Here is a 20,535-nt window from a genome sequence, read left to right on the forward strand (position 1 = left end):
ATGACCCAGGGGCCCCACCCCAAGATGCAGTTAGGGTGTCTGCCAAGAGACACGGAGAAAATACAGATGCGGGGCCCAAAACACAGTCACAAGGTCCCACAGTGGGCCTGATGAAGTCACAATCGCTGGGAGACACGGGAACCACCGTGACCCAGAACCAGAGGCCAGGCCCACACAGGCACCAGGGTGGTCAGGGGTCAGAAGGGCGAGCCGCCCTCAGGGACAGGAGTGGTGAGGAGGCAGGCGGTCCCTGGGGTGCCTTCCCTGTAGCACCCTCTCAAGCTCTTTATGACGTGCATACTTGCCATACATTCCTGTACTTTATCACAACTTCCACGGAGAGCCATGTTCCCGCGCCAGTCCCCGGAAGAGCACCACGCCCACTGGAGAGGTGCCGGGAAGCCCAAGGTGCCGGCTGCTCGCCCCAGCACACCGACGGCAGGGGCCTCCCCCAGACCCCCACACTCATTTCACCTTCAAAAGCCCCCCCCAGTACCTCCTGCTCTCACGGGGCCACGCCGCTCCCATCAGCCTGCGTCCTGGCCCCCACGATCCAGACTCAGCACAGAGCCGGGAGGCCTCACTGCCCTCACCCCTCACCCCCTTCCTGACCCCCGGCCACCCCTCTGCCCGTGGCACTCCTCACCGGGCATCGGCCGCCCTGCACAGGGCCCTCTGCCTCGGCAGGGAGAGCCTGCGTGCTTCAGTCTCTCCTCTCCCGGTATGCAAGCTTCGTGGGGAGGGGAGACTGTGTCTTTTACTCGACACTAGATCCCTGCCACCTAGAACACAGCCAACACACAGCAAGACGTTCAACAAGGACATTTCAACAGCAAGCGTGCGTCAGCCTGTGCACCGCACGGAGCGGCACACACATGTCCCCAAGCCAACGGCACCCGAAACACGTTTCCCGCACACACGCTTTCCCACCTCATTTTTCTCCCTGGACACAATCAAGAGTTTTAATGCCGAGACGGTTACCTCACGGACAGGATCTATTTTCTTTCGTGCTGTTTTTCTTTTTTAACCTTGTGCAAATAAGCCCTATCTTTGAAAGAAGGGGGTCAATCTATCTGTCCCCCAGATGAAGAGTTATAAGGTGTCCCCGCAGGGGACACCATATGTAGGAAACTCCCGGAACCGCACACAGTGCTTGTCTCTGAGCAGGGGCGGGGGGGTGGGGGGTTCCTGGGGCGGGGCGCTTGCTTCCATTACAAGCTCTTGAGGATTTAACACATACATTTATTACTTCTCAATAACCAAGTGGAAATTTCTCAGGGCACCAAGGGCACAAGGATGGGAACACAGGCGGAGAGCCCCACAGGGGAACCGGTGTACTTTACATTGCAGGCAAGGGCGGGAAGAGGCCCAGGACACGGGGGTCCCTCCGAGGCCGAGAGCCTGGAAACCAACACCCAGGAAGGAGGGGAGCAGGCTACGGCCTCCCAAGATGGGCCAAGGGGAGGGGGCGCCCAGGGGCGCTGTAGCAAGACCACTGCACGAGGCAGGGCGGGGGGTGGGGGGGGACGTGGCCCTAACAGCGGGTCTGTAAGGGGTCTACACAGCAGCACCACCTGAAAGCAGCAGCACATGAGCCGCGTGCGCCATCGGAAACCTCTAGGTGAGTTAAAAATGTATTCAGCCCGGTAGACACAGATACTACCATTTCAACGGTAAGCAACATTAAAAGGTATTAACGAGACCGTTTATGCTCTCCTTTGCACTGTCCCCAGAACCAGGTGTGCGTTTTATGCTCACACACACGGGGCGCCTGTCAGAGGGGCTGCGACTGCAGACCGTGGGGACGGGCAGACCGAACGGCCGGCTGCGGCCTGGGGGAGGCAGTGTGGCTTGGGAAGAGCAGAGGAGCAGAGGGGCACAAGGATGGCTGCCGAGCTAGGCAGCAGGGGCCTGAGGCCCCACCCTCTCCACTGCTCCCTTTCCCTGCTTTTCCAGCCCAAGCGCCTGCAATGGAAAGAAAGCAGGCAGGAGGGGTGCGCCGGGGCTGAGCGAGGGGGCCCACAGAGTGGGCAGGGCACGTCCCGGGTCACCTCCAGGAGGATCTGTCCTCACCTCAATGAAAGGTCTTGCAATTTTGGGCGCGATGATTTCCGTGGCAGAAGGTTCCTGAGAAAGGACGACAAACTCCTCCGCCTTCACCGGGAAGCCAGCGTCGTCCGTGGGAGAGCACACCTCAAACAGCTCCTGGATGGTACGCTGTGCACGAGACACACGTTAGCGTCCAACACGGGACCCGCATCAGTGCCTGACCGGAGCGCCAGACCGCGTCACCAGGGAAACCGCCCGACGACCCCTCACCCGTCCGTGGTGAACCCACGTGCCCCGTCACCAGGTGGCAGGCGCGAGGACCACACACCAGTGATGGGTACCTGCGTCAGGAACGCCATGGAGTAATCGTTGCCCTGAGCGGCTACTTCTCGGATCAAGTCTTTGGTTCCATTTTTCAACAGCTTCTCTTCGATGGAATTGCCGCTCACAAGCCTACGAGACAGACACACGCTTATGATGAGCACGGGGCCACCGGGAAGCACGACGCCACGAGCGGCTGGGGTGCGGGTGCTTGGCAGGGGCTGGAAGGCTCTGCACGTGCTTGGGGCGTGCCTTAACACGGTGGCCAAGGCCGCCTCTCCCGTGTCCGCTCCCCTGCCGCACAGGGTCCCGCGCCTCCGTGACTGCGGTCCCTTCTGTCCTCTTCCCCTCCAGCCTCCACCTAGAAAAGTCCTCCTGGGTCCCCCAGAGGGACCTCACACGGAGCACCCGACCCCCCAGCGCTGACAGCCTGGCGAGCACGCTCACACGGTCATGTGCACACGCAACGGCGGGCCGCGTCTGCTGCCCCGCACACTTCTCTACACTATGCTTCCCTCCTGAGTGACGTGCTGTAGGGACGACCCCCCCCCCCCCCCGCAATGGTTCCGGTGGCTGTTCGACGGCCAGGGTACGGCTGTACTCTGGGCACGGGCATTTGCTGGTTCCCGCTTGGTGCCGTGTAAACAAGCTACAGTAACGGCCTGCACCACAGGGGTCCCCTGGAAGGTAAGGCTGGGAACAGAGGGCACGCACAACCTTCCGCTCAGCAGACCTCGATAAATCGCTGTCCAAACAAAGCAACGACCCCACTCCCCACTCCGGCTGGGAGCTGCCTTCACCAGCACCGCCAGCAGCTTCGCCCACCGCTGCCTCCCATCTGGGTGCGTGAGGACGGCCATCACACAGGCGGCCACCGGACCTCCGCCTGCCAAGCCCGTCCCGCCACACGTGTGGGCAGCTGGAATGGCTGGTTTGGATTCTCAGGTCCCCACCCCACCCCCCAGCCTTTCTTGAATAAAGGCTCCTTTACTTCTCGCCTTGTCAGAGCTATCTGACCCTCTGTCTGCTATGAGATCGCAAACGATCCCCCCAGTCTGTTATCTGGGCATCAGCTTTGCTATGGTATCTTTTGACAAACCCAAAACTGAAGTTTTCATTTGACTGCAGTCAAATATGTCTATCTTTCCTTCCTTCTGAGCTCCCTGTCCGGCGAAAATTATCCTTTCAAGCCACAGATACTGTCCCTTCAACTATCCCGACCACCATCTCACTTCCACGCCTCCGTGCTTAGCCCTGGGGTGGTGTTCTGGCCATAAAGCAGGCATCTTTCTCACGGTCAGCACAGTGTCAGCAGCTGTACTAAATGAACAGGCTCCCATGAGGCTGGACGCCCCCCCCCCCCCCCCCCCCCCGCAGGCTCACACCTGCACCGTTCACTGCTCCCCTCCTCCCGCACCTCTCTGCTGCAACCCTCGTTAGCATTTCTTTGGGCTGTTATCAGCTTTCCCTCCAGATAAACTTTATTTTTTTTAGACATTTTTATTTATTTTTGAGAGAGACAGAAAGAGCATGAACGAGGGAGGGTCAGAGAGAGGGAGACACAAAATCTGAAGCAGGCTCCAGGCTCTGAGCAGTTAGCACAGAGCCCGACGTGGGGCTCGATCTCACAGACCGTGAAATCATGACCCGAGCCGAAGCCGGACACTCAACCGACTGAGCCACCCAGGTGCCCTCCAAATGTACTTTAAAACCGACTGACCTCATCCAACTGCGTGTGCACATGCGTGCAACAAATACAGGCAAACACGACCACGGCTTTGATTAAAACTGTGTTACTTTTCAACACTGCTCTGGGAAAGCACGTTTTTATGCACCAGGTGTTTCTGTCCCAGGACACAGCACAGCCTGCTACTCGTGTCTTACCGCGTCTTGGTTTTATTCTCAGTCCTTACACACTCTGCACCTTTGCTGCCAAGACTGCTCCAGACTGTTCACGGATGACGGTTACCGAGAGTAAAACGGTTCTCCCGTTTCTGGCTAATGACCGCCGCAGGGCCAATGACAAGGAAAGGATCACCCAGGAAAACGTCACTCACCCAACACGCACACGGTGCACCGAGCTGACGTTTACCAGCAGGGAGACAGGCTCCCGATGCCGATGAGAGAAACGGGATTCACACACGAGACTGCTGGCAAGAGCCACGGAAAACGTTAAAAAGACGTCGGTCAGACGTCTGCCAAAACGTGGTCAGCTTCTATCTCCGTGGGATGAGATCTGTAAAAGTAGCACTTGCTCACTGACTTTCAGAAGCATAACACGGCTCCTTAACGTCCGCCTCGGGAGGACCGCTTCAGCGAAGGCTACAGGCACAGGCTCGGGCTCGAGTCCCGGGCCGGCCGCCCGCACGGGGCTGCACACCGGCGCCACGCACACGCCACCACCGTGCACAGGCCGCCACTGCAGGCACGCCGGCACACACGTGGCAGGGCACCCGAGAAAGGCTGTCGCGTGCCGGCACACCCGGCCTAGGAAGCGCGACGGGACGCAGACGCTTATCATTACGCAAGTATAATAAATGCTGCCAGGAGTTTAGAGATACAGAGTAGAACATTCTCCACTTCCCTCCGTTCCAGCTTTGGCCGGTTACAACTCATGTTTGAGGGTAACGAATACCGCAGCCGTCCTAGGACAGACACACCTGACGGTAACTGAGAAACTCGCAGGCCCTCTAGAAGAGGTGCGGCGTGTATACTTAGAACGGACAGCGCGTTACGTCGAAGCAACTAACTCCGTTACGATCTTGAGCAAGCAGATTACAAACTGAGCAAACGGGCATGGAGAAAACGAAGCAGCACGAACAGAAAAGTGCCTTAGAGAAAACAAGGAGTGCCAGGTGGCTCGGCCAGTTGAGCACCCGACTCTGATTTCAGCTCAGGTCACGATCCGGGGGTCACTGGGATGGAGCCCCGCGTTGGGCTCTGCACGGAGCGTGGGGCCGGCTTAGGATTCTCTCTGCCCCTTCCCCTCTCGCGCGTGCTCGCGTGCTCGCTCTCAAAACAAACTCACCAGAAAAAACAAACGCCACAGCAGAACCACGGGGTGCGAGCCGCAGCGTGCGCTCGAGCTCCATGTGGTGCTTCTGCCCCCGCACCTCCCGCGCTCCAGGCTCGGCGGCTTGCTGACGGCAACCGCCGCCCTCACCTGTAGATGTGGACGTCTTTGCGCCTGCCGATCCTCTCGCACCACTCCTGCGCCTTGGCGTCCATCACGGGGTTCAGGTCGTTGTCGTAGAACACCACCCGCGTCGGCCTCCACCAGGCTCACGCCTGTGGCGCGGCTGTGAGTCGACAGAATGGCACAGAAAATCCGCCTGTCTCTGTTGAAACTCCTCATCAGTTCCTGAGATGAAGTGAGATGTTGGGGTCAGCCCCCCCGGCAAACGCCGGATGCCGTGGGCGCGCTCTGACATCGGCCGGCTAGAAGCCAGCGTCCGGTCGTCCCGGCTCCTGCCACGTGCATGCGGCCACCGCTCACCACAAACCTCTCCGCACACTCCTCACGGGACACCGAGCCTCGCTTTTTTACGAAAAGGAAGATGTCTGACTCTACCTGACGGGCACTGTCAGCTCAACCCGTGGGCCCCACGAGAACACAGAGTCTTCCTGGGGAGGGGACGTGTGCTCGGTCCTGTACCCTCAGGCAATGCCGGAGCACTTCACGGCAAAAGGCTCCGGAGTAAGGCTGAGGGAGCGGGGAGACAGGCCCAGAGAGACCACCACGGGGACCCCTCTTCTTCCCAGAGATTCCACGTGTGACCTGTGACATCGCTGCCAGAAAACCTTGTCGGTTAACACCGCGCCGCGTCTCCTCCTAGGCCCTCCTCAGCGAGCGTGCGCACGGGCAGAAAGTCCCGTGGGTGCGGGAGCACGCGAAGAGGCCGACACGTTCCACGATCCGGCGGCAGGCCTTCCGGCGCTCGGGAACGTTCTCCCGTGCTCCCGACTCCCGTTCCGAACGCTCCGATGACGACCTGGTCGTCCAACCCACGGGGGACAGCACGTGCTCACGACACCACCAAGCACCACGGCACACACGCGACCTGCCGACCCATCGCACGGCTGGACGCGCGTGTCGCTCTGGAGGGGAGTGAGGCGCCGAAGGGCTGAGCCCTCCACCCGGAATTACCCGGGCAGGCGCACGCCCACACTGTCGACCCGTCTCCTACAGAGCCGCGCGGCCTCACGCCCGCCGGGAGCGCGCGAGCACGTCTGTCTCACTGCGCCCGCTGTAGCAACACACGCTTAGCCGACCTGGCGAGTAACGGAGGGGCACGCCGCGCGAGACGGCGCTCGCTGGGTGCGCCGCGTCGGGACTGCGCCCGCACCTCCACGCCCCCGCTTCCTGGAGCCCACCAACCCACTCCTCGTGACCGCAGGCCGCCTGTCCTGACACTGAGACAGCGAGCGGGCCGCACACGCCCAGTAACGGTGTGTACGTGCCAAAGACCTACTAAAGGGCCGCCACGGCTCTGAGAAACCAGGGCGGAGACTGGCGAAACTGGTTAACGACGCTGAAGCATCAGCTATAACAGAGAAGATCTTTTCTTCCTTACCTGCCGCTGCTCACTGTTGGCGTTTTCATCGATTCTGATATAGGTGAGATAATGGAAGTTCAAGAACATTTCCAAAATGTCCAACATGAGAACCATCTGCGACAAGATCAGCACTCGACGTCCTTCGGATTTCAACTTCTGAAGTAAGATGGCTAAAGCTTCCAGCTTGCCTGTGAAATTAACGCCATCAAGAGTCTCTCACGACCCAGGGCAAGGGAACCCCACCTCACGAACAGAGCTGGGGCGCCTCGGCAGCTCGGTCGGAGGAGCGTCCGACTCTCGATCTCCACTCAGGTTACGATCTCAAGCTGGTGAGATCGAGCCCCGCGCTGGGCTCTGCACTGCCTGTGGAGCCTGCTGGAGACTCTCTCTCCTCCCGCCACCCACCCTCACCGCCCTCCCCCACTCGCTCACACACGCTCTTAAAATAAACGCAACCGAAACCGAAACCAAGGAGCAGAGCAAAAGGGAGCCTTCTCGTACCTGAGTCAAACTGCACCAATCTCAGCTCGGGAAACCGCAGGGAGCGCAGGGCCGTCATGCGCTGCAGCTGCTGTGCGTAGGGAGCCGTGTGCTCTCGCAGGCAGTGCCTCAGGACCCTCATCCTGTGGCTGTAGAGGGACGGCGGCCTCGCCACCCACAAGGAGGGGGGCGCGGCCACCACCGGAGGGATCACACACACCACCCTGAGAAGCAGAAAGTACACGCATCACACGTGGTGCCCACAGCGTCCCTACCGGGCAGCACCTGTCTCAGGACGCAAAGGCTCAAGAAGGAAGTGGGCAGAACCTTCTAAGAGTGAGTTGCCAGAGAAGCCAGTGTGCCTAATTGTAGTCCCCACGGGGGTGACATGGCTGCTGGCCCACACCACCCGTCACAGCAACCATGGGAGCGGGTCCCTCCAGTGCCGGCCAATGAGGGCCCCCGGGACGGAAACAAGCGGTGCAGGGCACCCCGAGGTCGCAGGAGCAGGAACAGGGACGGCCCATTCTCTACGAAGTGCACGTGTCCATCTGGGGATGCAGGTGCCATGTCTCCTGGATGGCTGGGGGAGGGGATGGGACCCCCAGAGCCCGTAGAGCCACCGTGCCACCAGGAGGGAAGCCAGACGCAGCAGGAAGAGGGCCCTGCAGAGAGCAGCCACGTGCCACCCCTCCGGCTTCCGGAGGCCACCCGCGCCGGGAGGGCAGCTCCAGATGAATGTCCCGGACTTGCCACCAAGTGTGTGTAAACAAAAATGCCACCCGTCAACAAAACCCTGATGGACAAAATCAAAGAGCTAAAACAACGGAAAGCAATTCCATGTTCATCGGTCGGAAGAGCCCACAGGACTAGCACATCTGCTCCTGACCTAAAGGCTCAGCGCGATCCCAAAGCAAACCTCAGCCAGCCAGTCTGCAGACAGCCCGCACCGTGGGCCCCAGGTCAGCGTGGGCACGCAGCGACCAGAAGAGCCCGCACGACACCAAACAAGAACAAAGCTGGAGGAGGGACGCCTCCCAACACCAAGTCTCACTGCAAAGCCACAGGGATGGAGAGGATGCCACCACGGTGCTGAGGACAGGACGGAACCTCCAGAGAGGCCAGCACAGTCCCCTGAGCACTCCCAATGGAGCAAAGACCTTCTCGCGACGAAGCTGCTGGAACAAGCAACAGCCGTGTGCAAACACACGCATCGCACACCCCGTGTTTCCTAACGGGACTCACGGTCACTCCCGTTCTCACAAACAAAACCCCCAAAGCAACAACCCACGTACACTTGATCAAGCCTCTGGATCGAGCAATTTACAGACGAGACAGAGAACAAAGTAACACGCCCAGTTACACCTCGAGGAACCATCGCCTGTGGTGTAGACTGTGCTTAGTCCTACAGGGCAAACCCCCAGGTCTCCTCAACCAACAGTCCACGGCGGGGGGAAAGAGAAGAGGAAGCGGCAGAACCCGATCAGAAGACACACGACAGGAGCACCTGGGTGGCTCATTCGGTTGAGTGTCCGACTTCGGCCCAGGTCACGATCTCGCAGTTTGTGAGTCTGAGCCCGCGTCGGGCTCTGTGCTGACAGCTCGGAGCCTGGAGCCTTCTTAGGATTCTGTGTCTCCCTCTCCCTCTGCCCCTCCCCGACTCATGCTCTGTCTCTCTCTCAAAAATGAATAAACGTTAAACAAAAAATTAAAAAAAAAAAAAAAAAGGAAGACACACGAGAGAGAGAGAGTTGTTGACCGCTGAGCACCTCCCTGCCAAGATTCGGACTTGAACTACACAGACAGGACTTAGGAGACAACCAAAAATGAGAAGGCTCAATACGCACTTAATAACATCAGGAACGGCTCCCTTTTTAGCTGTGATCAGGCGACCGTGTTGCTTTCAGAGCGCGACAAAACCATGTTTGTCTGGAACCTGTCTCAGGACGGCCTTGCTCCGGGGCAGCAGACGGGTGACTTGAGACTGGGCAGACGCTGACAGCTGCCGAGGACGGGCTCTGGGAGCACAGGGCTCGCTGCGTTCTTTAGCTCGTGTGCATCTTAAGACTTTCCACAACACAGGACTGCAGGTGTGCGGGTTGGGGAAGACTGAATCTAGACACAGACCCAGTCCCTTCACTGGCACTCGCTCAGCTCCGACTGTAGATGTAAATAGGAGACGCAGACAGGGATGCCCCTGCAGAACGACGCAGGGGGAGCCCGGGTGACCGGGGCTGGCCAGGACTTTGCAGGTCCAACCCCAAAGGCATGACCACGAGAGGAGACACAGCTGGGCTCCGCTAAAACCAAACAGTCTGCCCTGCGAAAGCCAGCGTCACGAGGAGACGAGCCGTAGACAAGATGTCCGTGAGAGACACGGCTGATGAAGGACTGCGGTCCTAACACACACACAACTCTTAAAACACAACGAGAAGATGAGCAACCCGTTTACCAGATGGGCCAAAGACCTCAACGGACACCTCTCCGCAGAACGCGGCAGAAAGCCACGAAGAGAGGCTCCGTGTCGCACGTCCTCAGGGAAGCGCAGATTACGGCCCCTGTGAGACGCCACCGCACGCCCGTCAGAGCGACCCGAGCCCACTACGCCGGCCACGGAAGTGTGACGAGGACGGGGGCAGCGGGGCGGTCGCTCACCGCTGCTGGACGCAGGGCGGGGGCCGCCAAGGGGCCGGCGGGCTCTGAGGGGAGGGGCGGACAGGCAGAGCACAGGGGGTTTCAGGGCGGTGAGAGACCGCACGGCCCACCCGAGCCAGGCTGCTGGAGGTCACCGCGTCCCCGCTGGAAACACGCGGTGACCATGAGGCCTGCGCCCGGCCCCACAGACAGAACGGGAGGGAGAGAAGACTCGCGCCCGGGTGGGACCGGACACGCACTCAAAGCAGGGGATGGAGCGCAAATGGGCCGAGCCCCCCTGCTGGCTGCGGAGGAAGCGGAGTTGCGGGCTGGGGCCAGGGGGCCGTGCACACAGCAGCGGGTGATGGTTTTCTCTTCTATGGCTCTTTTTCTGAGTTTCAATCTCAAACACACACTTCCTGTCAAGCAACGTTACATTTTCCACGTGGCTTTTGAGTAAAATGTTACGTAAGGGAGCACAACAGAGAAAACTCCTCACTGCCACAGTGGACGGTCCCCCCCACGGCCGGGCTGTGGTCGGTGCTGTGGCTCTGCACCCAGGCCAGCCCACGTCGACCCGGACGCTGCCCTGGGGACAGGCCTGGAACCCAAGGGAGAAGAGAGCACCCCGAGGACACACACCTTCCCGTAAGGTGAAGAGACAGACTGATGTCGGAGCCAGAGACCCCGGAAATGATTTCTCAACAGACTTTCCGAGGGACAGTTCGTGGAGAAACCAATAGCCACGAAGTGGGGAGACGGGGGGTGGGGAGGGGCAGACACGCTCCGCTGGGGGCACTTGGGAAGCCCGTCTCGGGGAGCAGACTGCAAGCATACACAGAGGTCGCCCCACCTGTCGATGACGTCCTGCAGGCAGGCTTGCCGTTGGGTCAGTGTCAAAACCAGGTCCCTCTGACCGCTTGAGGGTGAGGAGTGACCGCTGGCCGGCCCGACCCCTTTCTGGTGACCGCTGTCAGAAGCCCTGAGCCAAGGTGCCTGTTCTCCGCCGACCACAGAACAAATCCGCAACAGATCTCTGCCGTAGACGGGAGCTCGAGAGCAGCGTCGCTCGTTGACCAAGTAGATCTGGTCCAGTCGCTCCTTCAGAAGTCTGGTCTTCTCCTCCTTTATGGGAAACAGGGCGAAAACGGCCACTGAAGAGCAGCAAGCCTGGTGCCTGGTCTCACCAAGCCCTGCGGCATCCCTCCCGCACGCCAGTCCTCGGAGACGCCCACGGCCCATCCTGCGGCAAAAAGCAACAGCAAGGAGGCAGAACCGATGGGTGCACTTCTCCTCCAACGTGGTGAGCATTTCTGACGCCCAGAAGACGGACAGAGGAGCATGAAAAACGTGAAATGTGATTTCTGGAATCACAAGACCCAGTTTCATCTGTTACGAAACGTATTTATAAAATCAAGTTCTGAAATCGAGAGACGATGTGCTTTCGAAGGCACGTATACCGATGACGCTGTTAAAAACCATGCCTCCCCCCCACCCCCCAAGTAGCTTCTGAGAAACGACTTCCGCGCGAAGAGGGGCCCGCGGGCAGCCACGTAGCACGGGCGCCAGCCGCCCCGCCGTACCTGGGCCGGCCCTCCGACGGGGGAGGCCGCTTTTGAGGCCATGCCAGGTTCTCCTGTGGCCAGGGGGTTGACTGCCACTCGCCCAGGTGCACCAACTGCAAAGCAAGAGGGACGGGTTGGAAAACAGAGCTCCCGGTGGCTCTGCGGACCCCCTCCCCCAGCAGCTCGCTCTATGCAGTGTGTCACATCCTCTGGGGCCGTCAGCAAAGCCCCCACTCTCTGGTCCCCGTCTGAGCTGAACGGCATGGTGTGGAGAGCCCCCAGGGTGTCCAGAGGCGGCACCCACACTGGAGACCCGTGGTCATCCTCACTGTGACGATGCACGCGTCCCCTGGGACTCTGCTCACCTGCATGCCCCCCGGCAGGGAGCCAGCACCACCCTGTCTCTCCAAACTGAGGCTGGATGGATCTGCGCCCCACCAGCCCGCCCCCGTCAGCCAGGCCACGCGGCACATCCCGACAGGGACTTTGCACGGGGGGCACTGAAGACTGACAGAGACCTGGGATAAGACAGCCACCTTGGGGCGCCTGGGTGGCTCAGTCGGTTAAGTGTCTGACTTTGGCTCGGGTCATGACCTCACGGTTCTCGGGTTCGAGCCCCACATTGGGCTCTGTGCTGACAGCTCAGAGCCTGGAACCTGCTTTGGATTCTGTGCCTCCCTCTCTCTCTGCCCCTCCCCCCCTACTTACACTCTGTTTCCCTCTCTCTCAAATAAAACCTTAAAAAAAAAAAAAAACTAAAAAAAAAAAAAGAAAAAAGCCACTTCAGGGGACGGGGCAGGGGCAGGCACTGGGCACAAGAGTGTGGTGGGGGCGACTGCCCTGTGGGGACAGGGGACAGGAGCGAGTTCTGGAAGGCGAGGGAGGCCTGGGAAACAGCACCAGCCACAGGTGGGGACACCTGCCGCGGCGGGGATGTGCAAATGCCACCAGCCCCGCGGTCTCCTCCAGACCCCACTACGGGGCCTGACAGGGAGCAGGGACAGAGGCCCCACCCAGTCTCGGCACAGACAACACAGAGACCGGGGCTGAGCAGGGGACAAGGGCCACGGGTTGGGAGGGGTCCCTGCCGGACTGCCTGCTCGGCCGCCTCAGACCACAGGAAGATGAGTATGTCCAGGACAGCAGGACCCTGGGGGGAAGCAGGCCAAGGACAGGCCAGGCAGAGAAGGGCCTGAATCCTGGTCCATCACCGGTCCCAGGGGAAATTCAAGCATGTTCACTAAACGTACTTGTGACGTTGACAGGCAAAATTTCTCATGATTCCAAGCCTCTCGTTAGAACAGAAAGAAAAAATCTGAGGTTGAGTGGAGACTGGTCATACTCCACAGACAGCTGTGCGGGGAAAGAGCAGGAAAACAACCCAGGCTGCTGGCGGCCTGTCTGTGGAAACCGGAGACGCTCACCAGCGGACTCGGGCTCGGAGGCGCCACAGGCGGAAACCACAGACACCTTCCGGTTACCTTGCAAGCACAGTCGCACAGAAAGAAGCTCCGGAAGCCAAGTCTTCCCGCTCCGAGCACCCTACCTGGCGGTGTCACGGGTGCAGGGCCCGGGCCGCCCGCAGGGGGCTTGCTTCCCAGGGCGTTGAGGGCGCCCGCCTGAGACATGGTCTGCATCACCACGGGGCCTGGAGGCCGCAGGTAGGACTGGCCGGGGGCGGATACGATCTGGAGGACGCTGCCTGCAATCAATCACACGGACGGCGGGAGGCGTCAGCCGCAGGCCGTGCACGCCTCTCCCTCCCAGCCACGCTCACTTCCAAACACGGGGGAACAAATGAAGCAAAACACTGAATCCAAAATCAGATTTACTCCCAACAAGGCAACGCAGAGTTTAGTTACTAGAGAAACAACGAGAACATCTCATTTACGACGAATGAACACCAGATGGAGCAAAGTCGCTTTTGCTCAAAGTCAAGAAAACGCCCCTCTCATCTATGCGGCTCCTGACTTGCAGCGGTGCAACAGGTGTCCACGAAGGTGTGTCCCACCAGCCTGAGGACCCACACGACTCACGGGGCGAGCCCCAGCCCCCGGATCCCACGCTGGTGCTTGCCAGTCCGGAAAGCGCGATGAAGAAACCGCTAGAAACGGTTTCTGGCCCAAATGCCGCGGCTCTCCTCACTGGTTAAGGGGCTTGCCGCACCCGGCCTTTTGTGTGACTCTTTCTGACGTCTTTTACTCTGGAGGCGCGGCCCCACGTTGTGCTCCAACACGCTGGAGGCGTTGCCAGATAGCCTTGCCCTTCTGGCCGGAAAACCGAAGGAAGAGCGAACGAAGCCCAATCAAGCGGCGTCTTTGCTGCAGGCTTCCTGGGGCTCCGCTCTGCCAACCCGCGCCTGACCATCCAGCGCCCATACGGAGCGCCCCAACCCTGGCTGACAAGGGTCACCTCGTCCCAGGAGGCCGCTGCAGGCGCCACCTGTGGCCGAGACCCACAGGCAAGGGGGACTCAGACTCTGAGCTGCTGCCACGTGGTCATTTCGGGCTAATCCTCGCGTGCCCCTCAGACTACACCCCCCGTCCTCTGCACGGAGAAGTTACCATAGGAACACGTCCGTTCAGACAAGGGCCTGGGGGGCTTTGGTCTGGGAGTCAATGCCATAAAACCTGTATGTGAAAGAAGGTAACTTCTACGTAAATTGCTAGTTCTTTGGTGGCATCAGGACGATTTATTTCATGCCAAAATTAGAAAGTAACAGATATTTTCATTTTGATTTTTAAAATAGGGACTATTTGGGGCACCTGGCTGGCTCAGTCAGTAGCGCATGCGACTCTTGATCTCAGGGTCGTGAGTTCAAGGCCCACGTTGGGCGTAGAACTTACTTAAAAAATGGTAATATAAGTGTAAAAAAAAAAAAAAAAAAAACAAAAACAAAGCAAGAGGGAACATTTCCAAAGAGCGTATTTTATCAAAAAAACAATGACAAAAACAAATCCCCCCTCCAAAAAAAAACCCAGATCAGCGACAGAGCGTGCCTCAACTCCAGGCAAGCACGTGCTTTGGTGTTACCCGGCCAGTGCCCTGAACACCCCACAACGGAGGACTCACGAAGGCCGTCTACAGTGTCGGACGTGAGCTCCTCCGAGTCCCAGCGGCAGTCGGGGACGGGAGGGGGGGCCCGGGCTGACAGGAGAGCTGTCTGCGGTCACCACGGGCAGCTGGCCCTTACCTTGCAGCTGCAGGGGCTGGCCGGCCGTGAGCTGCCGCAGCTGGCTATGCGACAAGGTGAACTTGTTCCCTTGGAACTGCAGCGTCACGGGGGTCTCTGGCTGGGCAACTCGGCTCTGCGGTCCCGCCAGGGACGCCAGCTGCGCTATTTTGACCACCTCCCCACCTGCGGAAATGCAGAGGAAAAGGGGATTAAAGCCTCTGGGAAACTTGCAACTCTTCCACTGACGACCGCTTGTGGTCTAGAACCACCGTCTGTGGTTCACTGAAGTGTCACAGAAATGTCTCTTATGTATTGCTTTCTAACGCTTTCAGAAAATATTTTTATAGAAAACAGAAGTTAAAATTAACGTTGGATCTTGATGGTTAACTTATTTAATTATAACTGGTAGAGATTTTAAATTATCAGATATTAACATAATAATGAAACTACTGAGAAATATTTTACTTTTCTCCGTAACCAACCAAAGAGCAGCAAACGTCAAATATGGCAGAAATCTACTCGTAACACGCTTTGAAACTCTAACATCAACCTCTTCAGAGAACTTTCAAAACGTGAAGAAGGATGTGTCTGATTCAGTCCACAGCGGCACACGACTGCGCCCCTGCAAGCGTAAGAGAGCTGGTAACTAGCTTCCGGGACACCCACAACGTTTGCACGACTGGGGAATGCATCTGAGGACATACATACGTCGCACAAATGTAGCGTTAAGTATAAAGCTTCACGCTCACTGGAACTAGACTGTAGGATTCGATCCAGAACGTTGACTGAAAAATGCCAGACTCGACACTGCTTAGAACACGGGCTCTGAAAACGTAACTCGGACAGAGTCCTGTGCACCCAACTGAGGGAGGTGCTGCCCTCGGGCTGTGAACGGGCACGGGGCGCACGGGGCTCCGACCCCCAGTGGTCGATGATGGACACTAACCGCTGCCCCCAAGGAAGCCCACGGCAGAACGATTAGCGACACCGTACAGAGAACAGTTAGCGGAAGAGGAGGAGAACGTCCCGCCCCCGGAAAGCAGCGAAGAGGAGGGACAGGAGGAGGCGCGGAGAAGTGTGTGTGGACAGGATGCCCGGCCCTGCTCCGTGCAAAGAGGAGGGCGGCGGGGGACTCTGCCCGAGCTCAGCTCCTGTGGCACGGCCCCCCGCACGCCTGGCCCCGACAAACAGGAATGTCCCTCCCTCAGGCAGCTCGCCAAGACAGCCGCTCTATGTGCTGGCAGCGGAACGAGGCCTCGTCACGAGGGACTAGCTGAACTGGGGGGTCTCCTCACGACGTGCCCTCGCCCAGCTTCCCAGAGAGGTCTCGACACTGGCTGCACCCACACACCAAGTGCTCACGGGGCATGTGAGAAACGATGATGCCTACGACTGTCTCAGTTAGGACGTGTCCCACAGCACAATGAGCAGGAACACGTGCAAGGTTTGGAAATGGGTTAACGACACCGATCACGATAAACCGTTCTAAGGAAATTAAGTAACATCGTGACATTTCCATCACCAAATCATTACAAGATGCCTCAGCTGAGCAGTAACTCACGCCAGGCTTCAAGGTGACACTAAGCGAGAGTAAAAACCAGGCTGGTTTTCGGCAACCGCCACCAGTGCCCTCCGTGCTGTCGCTCTGGTGCCACCCGCTTCACGGGCTGAGCCCTGCGGCCGAGGGAGCGAGCCCCCGGCCGGTGCGGAGCAGGAGCGGGGCCACTGGCACAGCAGCAGAGCACGCGCAGGACGGAAGCAGAGCCGACACCCGGTGGGGGGTGGGGGTGGGGGGACGGGGGGGAAGGGGGGCAGGGGGGTCGGGCAAAAGGATGGGGGAGGCCCGGGCCCTGGACGCGGGCCCCGCACACTCAGGGCCAGAAACGACAGCGTGGCGAGAAAGGCAGCACCCGGGCACGGGGTCAGGGAGACAGAGGGGACGGCAAGGCTCCTGACACACGCTGACCGGACGCGGCGGGACGGGAAGGGCGAGGCCACTTACTGGGCAGGCGCGCCTGGGCCTGTGAGGTGAGGACCAGCCCCGGAGGCAGCGCGCTCTGCCCGGCCGGGTGCGGGGGGGCCTGGGGCGGGGGCGGGGGCGGGGCCCGCGGTTTCGCAGGATGGGCCGCGCTAGGTGCTGCGCTGGAGGTCGAGGCGGGCGGTCTCGGCGCGCCGGCGGAGGCCTGGGAGGTCTGAAACGGGGCTGCCGCCACTGCAATCGATAAGGTTGGTTTGTGCAAAGCCGTTAGAGGTTCTTCACGAAACGCAGTGTTTTCAAACCCGAGTCTCGAAGGAGCAAAGCAAACATCTACCGTCTCTGGAGGGAGAAACCCTCCCTGCAGAGAGGGCAGGGTGCGGCCTACGGGGTGAGAGAACCCTAACTTTGTGTCCGCTGTGCGCTGGTTGCCGAGGTCTGCTGCCACAGGACACGGGGTGCCGGGGGTCGGCTGGTCCCGCAGGAGCCCACCCCTCCCCACCCCAGCACGAGTGCAGCCGGGAGCCCTGGCCGGACGCTGAGGACCCAGTGACTACAGCTGCAACACCGACAGTCGCCTCCTGCCAGCCGACCCGCCCCTTCTTTACGGCGACAGTCGGGCCACGGAAGCGACCCCGAACACGAGCGGCCTTCTTGAGGTGTCACACACAACCCTGGACCCACGCTTCCCCGCATGGCTGAGAGCCTTCTCCAGGGCACATCCGCGTCAGCACGCCCACAGTGACTTGACTGACACCGCGATGTCTTGTTCGGGGTTGGGGGGGGGGGGGGTTGCGGGGGAGAAACTCCAGTTTCAACAAACCAAAAAGCCTGAAAGTCACGAGCGAGCTACGCGAGGTCCTCCGCAGAGCGGAAGCAGGCGGCCCGTTCCCGTCCAGAGCCACGGCCTCCCATGCAGAGGGGCAGGGGAAGCCGAGGAAGCACATCCACAGAGAGCCGCGGTCTCACCGAGGGCGCACCAGCACACGAGGCCTACCTTTCGCATCCGGATTTGCAGAGAACGTAGCAATCGGTGGCCGTCCTCGCACGTGGCCCTGCGGAGCGGCGGTGGCCGCGGCGGAAGCCGCCGTCCTGGGCGGGTGCACGCTGGGGAAAGCCACGGTGCGACCCTCGGGCTTCTGGCCGTACTGCACTGGCTGAAACAACCTGGCGAGAAGGCGTGTGTGCCGCTGAGACATGGAGGGCCCGCGCCCCACCCCCCTGCCCCGCCCCGAGATGGCGAGGGTCCACTCCCGGTGCGGCTGGAACGAGCAGTTCAGCACAGGGGCGGGGAGACGTCGACCACCCTCAGGACACAAAGTGGCACCGTCTACCCTGAGGCTGGGGGACACGGTGAACGTGTGCATCTAACGTTCAAAAGCCTCAACGCTACTGCTTGCAGTGTGAGCAGAGCAGGGGCTCGGGGGAGCCACCTCCAACAGTCAAGTGACAAGGCAGCACAGGTCACAGTGGAAGCAGCAAGGGCACCTTGGAGGCGATGGGGATGAAACCACAACAGGGGACCTCTCCCACAGCCACCACACGCGATGTGTTCTTTACGTCCCTTTTACCTGGAAGACCGTAACAACGCAAATCCTAGACGCTTATGCCCCTGTGCAATATAAGAGCTGGAGGCAGCCAACAGAAAGCCACGAAACGAAGCCGGGCTGGCCCCCGAGGACGGCACCTCTGCTGGCCCGTCGTGTATTTAAGGGAGGGGGGCGGAGGGGGGCGGAGGGGGATGGAGGGGGCGGAGGGGGGCGGAGGGGGGCGGGCTCCGGGTGCCCAGAGAGGCACATGCACCACGGGCAACGAGAACAGGTGCCGTTTTGCAGAACTGGTCCCTTTCTCACTAAGCTCCCTATTTTCTCGCTTCTTTCTCATCTGCCGCCCGAGTAGGAGATTTCGTGGATTTCCAACTTGCTAGATTTAGCGTATCTTAAACCACTTGCTTCCACTTCATCATCTAACGTGTCCTGCCCCTCCCAGCCACGCGGCACCTGCAAAATCGACTCAGATGTTCTTCAGGGGTCCTTGTGCCGCGGCCAGGGGCGGAGCCCTCTGCCCACCCCCACGTCCCCCCCCCCCCCCGACCACACACTGCGCACGGTGCACCCTCTGTCCCAGACAGCGGCCACCACAGCACGCGCTGGGCAGATCCAGCCTGACCTCCCGCCCCGACCTCCTCTCCACACAGTCCCCTCCCACGTCCCAATGCTGCTGAACCGCCACCAGGTTGTTCTTAGGAGAGCAAAGGGCCACACCGCCCTGCCCTGCCCAGGGGTACGGACTGCCCACGCATGCCACGTGCACAAGCTGCCCCCACAGACACTAAGGATGTCAGGCCAGCTTCCAGAAGCAGGCGACCCAGTGAGAGGATCCTCATCCCGTGGCTGTTTCATCCCCAGCCACCTTCGGGTCCTCATGTGGACCCACAGCAGGCATCCTGAGGGGCGATGGGGCTGGGCCCTTCAGCGGGGGGCGGGGACATCACCGACCCGACGGCTGATCGGGGGCCGGCCCGGACCCAAGCGAGGGCTTCGGTGAGGAGGCAGCGCTTCACGCCACACACCTGCTGGGCTTCAGTCTGAGAGCCGCCGGCCTGCCCGACGGGAGCGGCGCGGCGAACAGCTCCTCCATGAGTTTCCGCGTCACCTTCTTCTTACACAGCAGTTCCGCTTCGTGGCGGGTCATTTTATTCTCCAGACCGATAAGATCAAATACAGAGAGATCCGCTTCCTAGAAAAAAAACAGTTTTGCTCCACGAGGCAGGAGAAAGATGGGAATCCAAGCACATCCCAAACAGGATTGCCAGGCCCAGGCGGCCACGCTCCCCGGGAGGCTCCCTGAAGCCACTCCGAGGCTCAGGCGGGCCACCGGACCCCAGCATGCCTCAGTTTCCTCGCCGTTAAGACCATCTCAAGTGCCAGTGGGAATGGAGAAGACAGTGCTGAGGAACAGAACGGACTCAGCAGAGGAGAGAGAGAGACCAGACAGGGTGAGTGCCAGCCCTCATCGAGAAGGGGAGCCTTCGGGCAGAGAACCATGCGCACCGGGGAAGTGGAGGTGGGTGCGTGCCACACCGCTCGGTCTGGAGCCCTGGAGACACGCGTTGCACAGGCGGGAGCACGGCCTCAGTCTCCAGCTGGGGGCAGACCCCCTCACCTGTGCTCTAACGAGGAAACACGGCCTCGTGCCCATCGCGACGTCGACAAGGGGAATGGACAGCAGGTGCCGGAGAGCCCCCCGCACCCTCAAACACACGGGGGGATGTGCAAACAGCCTGGCCGCTCCTCGAAAGGTTAACGCGGAGGAGCCACACGGCCCCACAACCGCACACCTAGACGCGTGCCCGAGAAACACAAAATCTGCGTCCGCACAAAGCCGCTCCTTGAGCATCCACAGTAACACGACTCACGGCGGGCAAACCGTGGAGGTAAGCTAGGTGTCCCTTAACGGACGAGCGGGTGAGCAGCCCGCGCTCCGCCTGCAGAGGGAATACGATTCAGCCTCGAGCAGGAAGGAAATTCTGACGTGCGCCACAAGACAGATGAACTCTGAAATCGGTACACGCGGCGAAGTGAGCCAGACACAAAAGACGGAAGCAGACCGGGTACTGGCGTCTTGCTCACTGCTCTTCAGTAATTAGAAAACTGCTTGGCCCCTACCTAGCAGGCCTCAGCGCTCACTGAACAAGAGAGAGAAAACGGTACAATGTGACCTACACCAAGCTCACGTCTTGGGACGCCAGGCACAGCGTCAGGGTCTTCCCGTGGATCC

At 60.1% G+C, this 20,535-nt stretch overlaps 1 protein-coding gene and 1 non-coding gene across 2 annotated transcripts in view; both read right to left on the bottom strand.

The window, feature by feature from the left end:
* The window catches only part of EP400 (E1A binding protein p400), a 97,535-nt gene that overhangs the window by 28,774 nt on the left and 48,226 nt on the right, over positions 1 to 20,535 (bottom strand). Inside the window, 13 exon segments of the mRNA XM_047101062.1 lie at positions 2,074 to 2,217; positions 2,391 to 2,502; positions 5,534 to 5,631; positions 5,633 to 5,731; positions 6,945 to 7,114; positions 7,428 to 7,630; positions 10,894 to 11,165; positions 11,624 to 11,718; positions 13,152 to 13,307; positions 14,799 to 14,963; positions 16,783 to 16,992; positions 17,753 to 17,922; positions 19,328 to 19,494. Of these exon segments, the coding sequence (XP_046957018.1) occupies positions 2,074 to 2,217; positions 2,391 to 2,502; positions 5,534 to 5,631; positions 5,633 to 5,731; positions 6,945 to 7,114; positions 7,428 to 7,630; positions 10,894 to 11,165; positions 11,624 to 11,718; positions 13,152 to 13,307; positions 14,799 to 14,963; positions 16,783 to 16,992; positions 17,753 to 17,922; positions 19,328 to 19,494 (2,061 nt within the window).
* Positions 5,951 to 6,082, bottom strand: LOC124527827 (small nucleolar RNA SNORA49). The gene has a single exon (XR_006965999.1). It is a non-coding gene; the product is annotated as a small nucleolar RNA SNORA49 (small nucleolar RNA).

This window comes from Lynx rufus, unplaced genomic scaffold (assembly GCF_022079265.1).
Source record: "Lynx rufus isolate CCGP_SWC_20201006 ecotype Redwood Valley unplaced genomic scaffold, mLynRuf1.p SCAF_55, whole genome shotgun sequence".
NCBI lineage: Eukaryota > Metazoa > Chordata > Mammalia > Carnivora > Felidae > Lynx > Lynx rufus.